The sequence below is a fragment of the Triticum aestivum genome, chromosome 3B (assembly GCF_018294505.1).
Source record: "Triticum aestivum cultivar Chinese Spring chromosome 3B, IWGSC CS RefSeq v2.1, whole genome shotgun sequence".
Taxonomy (NCBI): domain Eukaryota; kingdom Viridiplantae; phylum Streptophyta; class Magnoliopsida; order Poales; family Poaceae; genus Triticum; species Triticum aestivum.
The window spans coordinates 812957988-812970790 of NC_057801.1; the positions used below are offsets into that span (position 1 = coordinate 812957988).

General features: G+C 44.7%; 1 protein-coding gene across 2 annotated transcripts; it reads left to right on the plus strand.

The window, feature by feature from the left end:
- Nucleotides 1-1098: 1098 nt before the first annotated feature.
- Nucleotides 1099-2482, plus strand: LOC123066794 (uncharacterized). Of its 2 annotated transcripts, XR_006431443.1 has the most exons (3): nucleotides 1099-1113; nucleotides 1187-1840; nucleotides 1934-2482. XR_006431443.1 is itself a non-coding variant. In XM_044489805.1 (2 exons), exons 1-2 carry the CDS (start codon nucleotides 1640-1642, stop codon nucleotides 2378-2380), a joined length of 648 nt encoding a protein of 215 aa, XP_044345740.1. In that variant the 5' UTR covers nucleotides 1622-1639; the 3' UTR covers nucleotides 2381-2482. The 2 variants fall into 2 exon arrangements, 1 of the variants encoding a protein (XP_044345740.1); XM_044489805.1 differs by lacking the exon at nucleotides 1099-1113 and having other exon boundaries at nucleotides 1622-1840.
- Nucleotides 2483-12803: the final 10321 nt, after the last annotated feature.

Sequence of the window (12803 nt, forward strand, 5' to 3'; positions counted from 1 at the left end):
TTGTACCCCCTTCTTTCTTTTCAGTTGTTCTGTTCTTCCCCTACTGTCCATGTCCAACATGTTTTGTTCTTCCCTTGTTCTGCTCCAATGAATTATTAAAGCCCATGTTCATTTTTTTGTAGGTGTTGCTGATAAGTGGAACCCCAGGAGGCTGAGTTAAGGTATGAGCTGCATGGTTATGTGACTAAAAGTTGTGTGCTAGTCATGCTGATTGAGATCTTATGCTAGTCATGTTGATTGAGATTTTGTGCTAGTCATATTGATTGAATGATGCATGGTTATGTGACTAAAAATTGTGTGCTCGCCATATAGCATAAAATTGACATGATGTGTATAACTGTAGTTGTATCATGTCTCATCTGGAATTGATTGCTTCCATTACTGAAGAAAACAAAAGAAGAAAGAGAAAAAGGATTATTATGACAGCCATGTATGTTGAGTCAGTGTGTCTTGGGCTAGCGTATCTTAGTACGCAGAGGGCACCGAAGAGTTTGGGCTGCTTTAGTGATGAAGAGCAGCGATATGGTCTTCGGAAGTATTTGCTGAAGGAAATGTACAATGGGTCAGAAATCACTTGCTATGATGAGTTGCGACTAACAAAAAGAAACTTTTATGCTTTGTGCACGATGTTGCGGGAGAAGTGTGGTCTCATTTATAGCATATATGTGACTGTAGAAGAAAAGGTTGCTATGTTTTTATTGGTTGTTGGACATGGTATTAAAATGAGGATCCTGCGGGGCACTTACAAGCGTTCATTAGACACTATCAGTAGGCACTTCCCTTCCGTGTTAACAGCCATACTTTCCCTAAGTGGGGAGTTTATCAAGCTTCCCAATCCATCTGTCGAGCCTCCGGATGATTACAAATGGAAGTGGTTTGGCAATGCATTGGGAGCACTAGATGGGTGTCATGTTGATGTTTTTGTTGTTCCATCTGACCAAGGAAGGTATAGGAACAGAAAGCAAGCGATCACCACTAACATGCTAGGTGTGGTTGACTGGAACATGAAATTTCTTTATGTTCTACCTGGCTGGGAGGGATCTTCATCTGACTCGAGAGTGTTGCGTGATGCAATGAGAAATAATCGTCAAGATGCATTTGTTGTACCGCAGGGTATGATTATTTCTCTTGACATTTACTTTCTTCCCCATGTAATTGTTAGCTAATTTTAATTGCTCCACCATAGGAAAGTATTACTTAGTGGATGCTGGCTACACCAATGGGCCGGGCTTTCTTGCTCCATTCCGATCGACTCGGTACCACTTGAAAGAGTGGGTTGCAAGTCAACAACAACCCCAAACTTATAAAGAGCTCTATAACTTGCGTCATTCTCGTGCTAGAAATGTTGTGGAGAGAACTTTCGGGTTGTGGAAGAAAAAATGGGCCATACTAAGAGTTCAATCTTTCTTTGATATAAAGGACCAGGTAACAAAAGTTAAAGTGATGTTACTTATGGATAGTGATGACATGCTGATTGTGAATCTAATTTTGTGCATATTCGAATTATTAATGCGTGTTGTGTGTTACACAACTTTGCAAGGGATAGGCAACATGTGATGGATGATCTATTGCTTCCAGAAGTTGACCATGAACTAGATGATTTAGAACTTGAGACGGGGGATGACGCTAACTTAATTACATGGAATGTGAAGCCATAAGGAATGTGAAGGAGAAGTGCAACAAGGATATCACAAAGGACAACATTTTGGGAAGGCTTAGAACTTTCGACAGGTACTATGAAGTCATTACCAAGATACTTTCCCAAAGTGGTTTTGGGTGGGATTGGGTGAATCATAAGCTATCAATGGATAGTGATGATGTCTGGATCAAATATGTGGAGGTAACCATCATAATATGCACATTCATGTTTACCTTTTTAGTATGTCACATAACAGGACAGCAACTTTACTCTTCGCTTGTGTGTATTTTGCAGGCTAATAAGAAAGAGAAAGGATTAGCTTCCTACAAGACCAAAGTAGTGAAGCATTGGGAGTCCATATCTATCATATATTCAAAAGATCATGCCAATGGTGAAGGTGCGATGACTGGTGCTGAGACTGCTGCAGATCCAGAAGCAGAACCAATAGAAATCTCTCCAGAAGTGGCACCAAAGAGGCAACGAACAGGTGAGTCCATTATGTGCATGATTGGAGAAATGAGGGCTACTTTCAAGGATGCTTTGAAGACAACTGATCCACTTCCACTGCCAAAAGCTACCACTCCTGCGGCAATTCTAGCTGCACTTCAGTTGATACCAGACTTGGCAGAGCCAGACATGTTGCGATCATATGGGAAGCTGATTCTTAATGAGTGTTTATTTGAAGCTCTAATGGAGTTGCCCATGGAAATGAGGAAGGCCTGGCTGTTAGTGTTGCCTTAAATTTATTCAAATGTTGCTTTTCAGCTTGTCTTGTTTAACTACTTGAACCTATTTGAACTAGTGCGGTGATGTTAAATTTAGAACTATGTGTTGTTGTTGTTGTTGAGAGTTTGGAAACTACATATCCGAACTACGTGTTGTTGTATGTGCTCTGGTTAAAAATTTGCACTCTGTTCGCATAATTATTGTTGTTGCTGTTAGAAATTTATCACTGTTCCTATTCATGTGTGAATATTATTTGGTGTCGTCATGCCTTTCTATCTAGAATATATATTTGTTCATTTTATTGCTATATAATAATTCAATTATACTCACAAATTGTACAGATTTGATTTGATGCATAAAACACAAAGCATATGCAATTCCATAGTATGTCATCCGAACATGATTTGGTATTGAGATTCCATGGCCCAATTCCATGAGCAACCGAACACGTGAATTTGTATTCATGTCCATTACAGTTTCCTCTCCGAATTGGAAATGAAACCAATTCAATACAGAGGTATCGAATACAGACATCTGAACACAGCGTTAGCAATTGTCACATGTTATGAAATCTCGCAAATGGATGTCAAAACTACATTCTTTAATGGATTTATTAAAGAAGAGTTGTATATGATGCAACCAGAAGGTTTTGTTAATCCTAAAGGTACTAACAAAATGTGCAAGCTCCAACGATCCATCAATGACTAGTGCAAGCATCTCGGAGTTGGAATATACGCTTTGATGAGTTGATCAAAGCATATGGTTTTATACAGACTTTTGGAAAGGCCTGTATTTACAAGAAAGTGAGTGGGAGCTCTGTAGCATTTCTGATATTATATGTGCAAGACATATTGTTGATTGGAAATGATATAGAATTTCTGGATAGCATAAAAGGATACTTGAATAAAAAGTTTTTCAATGAAAGACCTCGGTGAAGCTGCTTACATATTGAGCATCAAGATCTATTGAGATAGATCAAGACGCTTGATAAGTTTTTCAATAAGTACATACCTTGTCAAGATTTTGAAATAGTTCAAAATGGAACAGTCAAAGAAAGAGTTCTTGCCTGTGTTGCAAAGGTGTGAAATTGAGTAAAACTCAAGACCCTACCACGACAGAAAATAGAAAGAGAATGAAAGTCATTCCCTATGCATCAGTCATAGGTTCTATAAAAGTATGCCATGCTATGGACCAGACCTATTGTATACTCTGCCCTGGTTTGGCAAGGGAGTACAATAGTGATCTAGGAGTAGATCACTGGACATTGGTCAAAATTATCCTTAGTAGAATAAGGATATGTTTCTTGATTATGGAGGTGATAAAAGAGTTAGTCGTAAAGAGTTACATCGATGCAAGCTTTTACACCGATCCAGATGACTCTAAGTCTCAATCTAGATACATATTGAAAGTGGGAGCAATTAGCTAGAGTAGCTCCGTGCAAAGCATTGTAGACATCGAATATTTGCAAAATACATACGACTCTGTAATATGACAGACCCGTTGACTAAACTTCTCTCACGAGCAAAACATGATCATACCTTAGTACTCTTTGGGTGTTAATCACATAGCGATGTGAACTAGATTATTGACTCTAGTAAACCTTTTGGGTGTTGATCACATGACGATGTGAACTATGGGTATTAATCACATACAGATGTGAGTATTGGTGTTAAATCACATGATGATGTGAACTAGATTATTGACTCTAGTGCAAGTGGGAGACTGAAGGAAATATGCCCTAGAGGCAATAATAAAGTTATTATTTATTTCCTTATATCATGATAAATGTTTATTATTCATGCTAGAATTGTATTAACCGGAAACATAATACATGTGTCAATACATAGACAAACATAGTGTCACTAGTATGCCTCCACTTGACTAGCTTGTTTATCAAAGATGGTTATGTTTCCTAACCATGGACAAAAGAGTTGTCATTTGATTAACGGGATCACATCATTAGGAGAATGATGTGATTGACTTGACCCATTCCGTTAGCTTAGCACTTGATCGTTTAGTATGTTGCTGTTGCTTTCTTCATGACTTATACATGTTCCTGTAACTATGAGATTATGCAACTCCCGTTTACCGGAGGAACACTTTGGGTGCTACCAAACGTCACAACGTAACTGGGTGATTATAAACGAGTACTACATGTGTCTCCAAAGGTACATGTTGGGTTGGCGTATTTCGATATTAGGTTTTGTCACTCCGATTGTCAGAGAGGTATCTTTGGGCCCTCTCGGTAATGCACATCACTATAAGCCTTGCAAGCAATGTAGCTAATGAGTTAGTTACGGAATGATGCATTACATAATGAGTAAAAGAGACTTGCCAGTAACCAGATTGAACTAGGTATTGGATACCGACGATCGAATCTCGGACAAGTAACATACCGATGACAAAGAGAATAACGTATGTTGTTATGCGGTTTGACCGATAAAGATCTTCTCAGAATATGTAGGAGCCAATATTAGCATCCAGGTTCCGCTATTGGTTATTGACCGAGAATAGTTCTAGGTCATGTCTACATTGTTCTCGAACCCGTAGGGTCCGCACGCTTAAGGTTACGATGACAATTATATTATGAGTTTATGAGTTTTGATGTACCGAAGGAGTTCGGAGTCCCGGATGAGATCAGGGACATGACGAGGAGTCTCGAAATGGTCGAGACGTAAAGATCGATATATTGTACAACTATATTCGTACTTCGGAAAGGTTCCGAGTGATTCGGGTATTTTTCGGAGTACCGGAGAGTTACGGGAATTCGCTGGGGAGTATATGGGCCTTATTGGGCCATATGGGAATAGAGGAGAGAGGCCAAAAGGAAGGAGGCCTGCGCCCCCCTCTGGTCCGAATTGGACAAGGGGGGAAGCCCCCTTTTCCTTCTCCCTCTCCTCCTCTTTTCTTCTCCAACAAGGAAAAGGAGGAGTCCTACTCCCGGTGGGAGTAGGACTCCCCCCTTGGCGCGCCTCCTCCCTAGGCCGGCCGCCTCCCCCCTTGCTCCTTTATATACGGGGGCAGGGGGCACCCCAAAGACACAACAACAATTGATCCTTAAAATCTATTAGCTGTGTGCGGTGCCCCCCTCCACCATAGTCCTCCTCGATAATATTGTAGCGGTGCTTAGGCAAAGCCCTGCGACGGTAGAACATCAAGATCGTCACCACGCCGTCGTGCTGACGGAACTCTCCCTCGACACTCGGCTGGATAAGAGTTCGAGGGACGTCATCGAGCTGCACGTGTGCTAGAACTCGGAGGTGCCGTAGTTTTGGTGCTTGATCGGTCGGGCCGTGAAGACGTACGACTACATCAACCGCGTTGTTCTAACGCTTCCGCTTACGGTCTACGAGGGTACGTGGACAACACTCTCCCCTCTGTTGCTATGCATCACCATGATCTTGCGTGTGCGTAGGAAAATTTTGAAATTACTATGTTCCCCAACATTATATTACCTGTTTTGGATGTCTATGGGCTTTATTTTACACATTTATATCATTTTTGGGACTAACCTACTAACCGGAGGCCCAGCCCGTATTGCTGTTTTTTTGCCTATTTCAGTATTTCGAAGAAAAGGAATATCAAACGGAGTCCAAACGGAATGAAACCTTCGGGAGCGTGATTTTTGGAACGAACATGATCCGGAGAACTTGGAGTGCAAGCCAAGAAGTAGCTGAGGCGGCCACGAGATAGGAGGGCGCGCCCACCCCTCCTGGGCGCGCCCCCCTGTCTCGTGGACCCCTCGGGCGGCCACCGACGTACTTCTTCCTCCTATATAAGCCTTCATAGCCCGAAAACATCCAGGGAGCCACCGAAGAAATATTTCCGCCACCGTAACCTTTTGTATCCGCGAGATCCCATCTTGGAGCCGTCACCGGCGTTCTGCTAGAGGGGGAATCGATCACGGAGGGCTTCTACATCAACACCATAGCCCCTCCAATGAGTTGTGAGTAGTTTACCACAGACCTTCGGGTCCATAGTTAATAGCTAGATGGCTTCTTCTCTCTTTTTGGATCTCAATACAATGTTCTCCCCCTCTCTTGTGGATATCTATTCGATGTAATCTCTTTTTGCGGTGTGTTTGTCGAGATCCAATGAATTGTGGGTTTATGATCAAGTTTATCTATGAATAATAATTGAATCTTCTCTGAATTCTTTTATGTATGATTGAGTTATCTTTGCAAGTCTCTTCGAATTATCGGTTTGGTTTGGCCTGCTAGATTGATCTTTCTTGCCATGGGAGAAGTGCTTAGCTTTGGGTTCAATCTTGCGGTGTTCTTACCCAGTGACAAAAAGGGTTGCAAGACACGTATTGTATTGTTGCCATCAAGGATAAAAAGATGGGGTTTATATCATATTGTTTGAGTTTATCCCTCTACATCATGTCATCTTTCTTAATGCGTTACTCTGTTCTTATGAACTTAATACTCTAGATGCATGCTGGATAGCGGTCGATGTGTGGAGTAATAGTAGTAGATGCAGGCAGGAGTCAGTCTACTTGTCATGGACGTGATGCCTATATACATGATCATGCCTAGATAATCTCATAATTATTCGCTTTTCTATCAATTGCTCGGTAGTAATTTGTTCACCCACCGTAATTCTTATGCTATCTTGAGAGAAGCCTCTAGTGAAACCTATGGCCCTCGGGTCTATTCTTTACCATATAAGCTTTCAATCTACTTTTATTTGCATCTTTATTTTCTGCATCTATATCACAAATACCAAAAGTATATTTATCTTATCATATTATCTCTATCAGATCTCACTTTCACAAGTGGCCGTGAAGGGTTTGACAACCCCTTTATCGCGTTGGTTGCAAGTTCTTTGTTTGTTTGTGTAGGTTTGTGGGACTTGTGAGGAGCCTCCTACTGGATTGATACCTTGGTTCTGAAAAACTGAGGGAAATACTTACGCTAGTGTGCTACATCACCCTTTCCTCTTCAAGGAAAACCAACGCAAGCTCAAGACGTAGCACATGCTCAAGAGATTCAAGCTAAGTGATGTCAAGCCGGCTTCCACTCCAATGCCCGTCAAATGCCAACTTGACATTGATCCCAATGGTAAAGCGGTGGATCAAAAGGTATATCGCTCCATGATTGGATCCTTGCTTTACCTTTGTGCATCTAGACCAGATATCATGTTGAGTGTGGGAATTTGTGCACGGTTTCAAGCCGCACCTAAGGAAAGCCACTTTGTGGCGGTTAAGCGAATCTTTTGATATTGGCTCATACCCCCAAACTTTGGCTTATGGTACCCAAGAGGAGCCAACTTTGATCTTTTGGGCTATTCTGACTCAGATTGGGCGGGAGACAAAGTGGATAGGAAGTCCACCTCTGGAGGGTGCCAATTTCTTGTTTGCTCTTTGGTAAGTTGGTCTTCTGAGAAGCAAAGTTGTGTGTCTCTCTCGTCCATCAAGGCGAAGTATGTGGCTGGTGGTAGTCGTTGTTCTCAACTTCTATGGATGAGGCAAACTTTGAAGGATTACGGTGTCACTTGTGACGAAGTGCCTCTTTGGTGTGACAATGAAAGTGCCATCAAGATCTCTCTCAACCCGGTGCAACACTTCAAGATGAAGCATATTGAGATTCGGTATCGCTTCACCTGGTATCACATTAGGCGAGGGGAGATCACGCTCAAATATGTCAACACTCATGATAACCTTGCAGATATTTTCACGAAGCCCTTGGATGAAGCAAGATTTCACGAATTAAGGCATGAGCTAAATATCATTGATTCGAGCAATGTAGTTTGAACCCTTGCACACCCCACCATACTCAACTTGATATCTTGTTTAGGTGTAGGCATGGACATAGGGGGGGGTGTTGTTCTCTCAATGAACTCTCCCTCCCCCATTATGCATAAATTGATCAACTCTTTCACATTAGCCATTTTTGATGGTACTTGTGCTTCAAAGACGAGTTTTGGTCATGGGCCCATGGATAATTCTTCACGGTGCCATACCAATTGACTCATAAATAGGTGGCTCCGACCATCGCCCTCTCTTCATGAGAGTTTTGTTTCGTGTTTTTGTCTTTGTTGTCTTTTCCCTTCATTTGAGTCGTGTTTGTGTTTGTGTTGCCTCACGTGCTAGCCCTTGCGGTGTGTCCGGTTGCATGAAGGTTGCGTTGCAAAGGCTGTTTTCTTCTTTCGGTGGCGAAACATGCATTTTCTTGGGTCTATGGTACTACCACAGGAGCTACACACTGTACTACTGCAACCAGCACGACAGTATTTTTTTACTGTCGCTGGTCAAGCGGTACTACCGCCCAGCGTGCGGTACTTCCGCCCGGGCGGTACTACTGCAATGAGGTGCGGTACTACTGTGCAGTCATGAGCGCGTGGGGGTTATGAGCGGGCAGGGGGAGTTCTAACTCCCCCATACCCATTCAACTCTTTTTCCCCACGACGTCTCTCTCTCTCTCTCTCCTGCCCAAGAATGGCGCCGTAGGACCTCGCCGGATCTCCGTCTCCGTCCGCTCTCCTCGGATTCCGACCGGTGGGATCGTTCCCCACCTCGCCCTCTTGCCATGGACCAAGGTTTTTCCCCAAATCCCTTGCTTTTTTGCTTCGTTGTCTTGTCTCTAGGTTTTTTGGGAGATGCTTGTGTTCTTGAGATTTTAGTCCAAATCTTTGCAAGAGTAGGGTGTAGGAGAGTCGTTTTGTAGTAGAGATGCTATTTGGATCGTTGCTACTTGGTAGTTTTGACCAACCGTAGTACCGCTCCATTTTGCAGCGTTTTGGATCTAATTCTGTGTAGATCTGAACTCGAGGGATACTACCGCTCCCCCCGCACGGTACTACTGCCCTCGCCGCGGTCGCCTCGTATGGTACTACCGCGCGCGGCGCGGAAGTAAAATTTTACTTCCTCTCTAGGCGTGGTACTACCGTGTCGTCCCGGCGCGGTAGTACCGCGGCTAGAGCGGCAGTAAATTTTTAGTTCCGTACCTTGGAGCGGTACTACCACTGACATCAAACCTTCCTAGTAGCAACTACCCAATGTTATTCCTACTTGTTTCATTTGCTTTGCTGTGAACTTTGCACTGATCCTTCTCGTTTTTCTTGCGTGTTCTTGTGTTGTGTGTCTAGGTGGTGTCTCCGGTTCCAATGTTCATCGGTCGAATCTGGTCCGTGACACGGGCTCGAAGCGCCTGCGCAACCCAGATGAAGCTCCAGAGGGCTCCAATGCCTCCCAACGCAGAACCAAGCACACCGGCACCAAGCTCAAGGAGCCCACCATGGGCATGGATGAGATACCACTGGCTGAGTTCATTGTTCGAAGGAAGATCAACCCCTATGTGAATCCCCATGCCAACTTCAGAGGGAATGATCTGTTCTGGACAAGGCAGCAGAACCTTATCTATCTGGATGTGATCAAGGCCAAGAAGAACATCTACGTGGACATGCACTGGATCAACATGAATCACATGAGGTAGGATAAGCACCATGACTACTTTGGTGAGGCCTTGGACCTGATGGAGCAGTTTGGCATTGAGCATGTGCTTATCTTTCACCTGGACTTTGAACCAGAAATTGTGGCTCAGTTCTTTGCTTCAGTCCATTTCCAGTTTGATGAGGCAAGGACCATGATATGGATGACCAATGGGCAACAGTTGACTACTACATGGAAGGACTTCATGGAGTTGCTGCAGGTTCCTGATGCTGGGCTCGACTCGCCCGTTGGGGTTCTCCCTCATGCCAACCCTGAGTCAGCCAACAAGAACAAGATCCAGTCCCTCCTTGTTGAGAAGACGCTTCCTAGCAATAAGAAGGTGTGGGTGCTGAAATCCTTCCTTGACATAATGCATCGGCTCTTCCGCAAGTCCCTCTTCCCGCGTATCGGTGACAAGGATAAGGTGCATGCCTATCTTGTGGATATTATGCTTCTTTGTGAGGAGGCGCGTCATGCTCAGACGCAACCACTTGATGTCTCACATATCATGTGGTGCAAGCTTCAGTTTGCGGTGTTCAACCATAAGGTCCCCATCTATGGGCCTTACCTGTTCCTCTTGATCTCCAAGACTTGGGAGAAGCTCTATCCCGATGATGAGTTTGTTGCCCCCAGCTGGATTCGTCATGAGCCCATCAAGCTCTGCATCAAGAGCCAAAGGGCTAACACCACCACTATTGCTGAGGCCGAGGTTGCCAAGATGGCTGTGGATGAGGATGAGATCGAGGAGGAGGAAGCAGATGAGGACAGTTCTGATGGATACATTCCTCCCTCTAATGAGCCCTCTTGGGCTAAGAAGCTGACGAGGAAGATGAAGAGTCTGTTCTGCATGCAGATCCAGGGGCAGTACAGGGCCCATGTTGCCTCCCAGGAGAGTCGCCAGTGCGATAAGAAGATGTTGAAGCTCTTTGGCAAGAATGTGACCAATGGCTCAGAGGACATCATCACTCCGGAGGCTGCCTGGATAGCCAAGCAAGAGTATCAGTGGACGGAGTCCGAGGAGGAGCCTATTCCCGCTGCCGAGACCGATGACGAGTCATTTTCAGCCTGATCTACCACATGTGTCGTAGGTATCCTCTTTGACTTTTTGGTGTCTCGATGCCAAAGGGGGAGAGAGTGTAGGATTTGCACATCTTGTGTCGTGTGTTTAGCTTTGTCACTTTGTTTCGGTCTGTTGAACCTCGTTTGCTTTGATTTGGTTTGTGCTCATAAGGCCAAGTTATCTATCATATGGTGTAAGACATTTGCACTCTAGCGTATCTTATTGTCTTCATTACTTAGTAGTTCATGAGCCTATGCTATCATATGCCCTTCTCTTTATGCTCATATTCATTATCTTGCCTACTTGCTCAGTGTTAGTTATATTGTTGCAAGAGATGCCTTGTCTATAAAATATCGGGGCAGTGTTGATCCTAGTATGTGTGCCGTGCAGTCCAAATCACTTCTCCAGAGTGCACACATCTAGGGGGAGCCCGTCTATATTTTATAGATGGTGGGTTTGCCGTTGATTCATTTTATATCCCTATGTGCAAATCATGTATTGTCATCAATCCACCAAAAAGGGGGAGATTGTAAGGGCATATTTATCCCTTAGTAGTTTCGGTGATTGATGACAATGCTTTGCGGACTAATCGTGTTCTTTGAGCGTTTCAGATATATCATGTCTAAACATAAGACGATTTGGTGCCCCTCGAAGACTATTGAAGATGGCATTTCTGTACGTTTCTTTTTGGTGGATTTGCGTCGTAGGAAAGCCGTACTATTAAGAGGGGGTCCGTGTTGGAATCTTTTCTTTTTGCACGACCTTTCCCTTGGCTCTTTGTAGCATCCTCCGTCATTCCGTGTCTAGGCAAAATGAAGGACTCCTAATGTTGCTGTACTGAGGCAGGCGGTAGTACTGCTCCCCAGAGCGGTACTACCGCATGACCTTGCGGTACTACCAGCATCCTGCACGGTAGTACCATGAGTGCTCACGGTAGTACCGCTCCTTTGGAGCGGTAGTACCGTGGCCTCAGTACAGGCACTGCTGCCCGAGTGGTAGTAGGGGCGGATGTAATTTTTTACATCCGCACCCTACGCGGTAGTACCGCGTCTTGGGCGCGGTAGTACCATGAGCTCTGGCCAGGCACAGTAGCATGAGCGGAAGTAGGGGCAGATGTAATTTTTTACATCCGCGCCCTACACGGTAGTACCGCGCCAGGCTTGCGGTAGTACCATGTCGGATTTTTGCATGGGCCTAAACTCAGCGGAAGTAGTCGAGGATGTAATTTTTTTATGTCCGTGCCTTCTCAGCCTTGACTATCCCTGCCTTGCGGTAGTACCGCAAGGGGGCGCGGTAGTTACGCGCCAGCGGTTCTACTACTCCTTGTCTTAGCACATCATGTCTAGTCCTGGCCCCTGGCATGCCAGCGATAGTACCGCGGTCCACCGCGGTAGTACCGCAGGCCCGTGCGGTAGTACCGCTTGTTTGACGCGGTAGTACCGCGTGTTCGTGGGCTGAGTTGGTGGATAACGGTTGGATTTGTTCTTCCACTATATAAGGGGTGTCTTCTTCTCCGAGTTGACCACCTCTTCCATCTCCAAGCTCCATTGATTCTCTAAGCTCCATTTTAGCCCGATCTCTCTCCCTAGCCAATCAAACTTGTTGATTCTCTAGGGATTGGTTGAGAAGGCCTCGATCTACACTTCCACCAAGAGAAATTTGATTCCCGCCACTAATCCCTTGTGAATCTTGTTACTCTTGGGTGTTTGAGCACCCTAGACGGTTGAGGTCACCGCGGAGCCATAGTCCATTGTGGTGAAGCTTCGTGGTGTCGTTGGGAGCCTCCAATTTAGTTCTGGAGATTGCCCCAACCTTGTTTGTAAAGGTTTGGCCGCCGCCTCCAAGGGCACCAATATAGGAATCACGACATCTTGCATTGTGTGAGGGTGTGAGGAGAATACGGTGGCCCTAGTGGCTTCTTGGGGAGCATTGTACCTCCACACCGC

Bases quoted from the DNA above. Each gene is read 5' to 3' on its own strand.
- LOC123066794 (XM_044489805.1), top strand. From the start codon at position 1,640: ATGGAATGTGAAGCCATAAGGAATGTGAAGGAGAAGTGCAACAAGGAT. The intron at 1,841-1,933 runs GTAACCATCATA...TGTATTTTGCAG, and splicing joins TCTGGATCAAATATGTGGAG to GCTAATAAGAAAGAGAAAGG.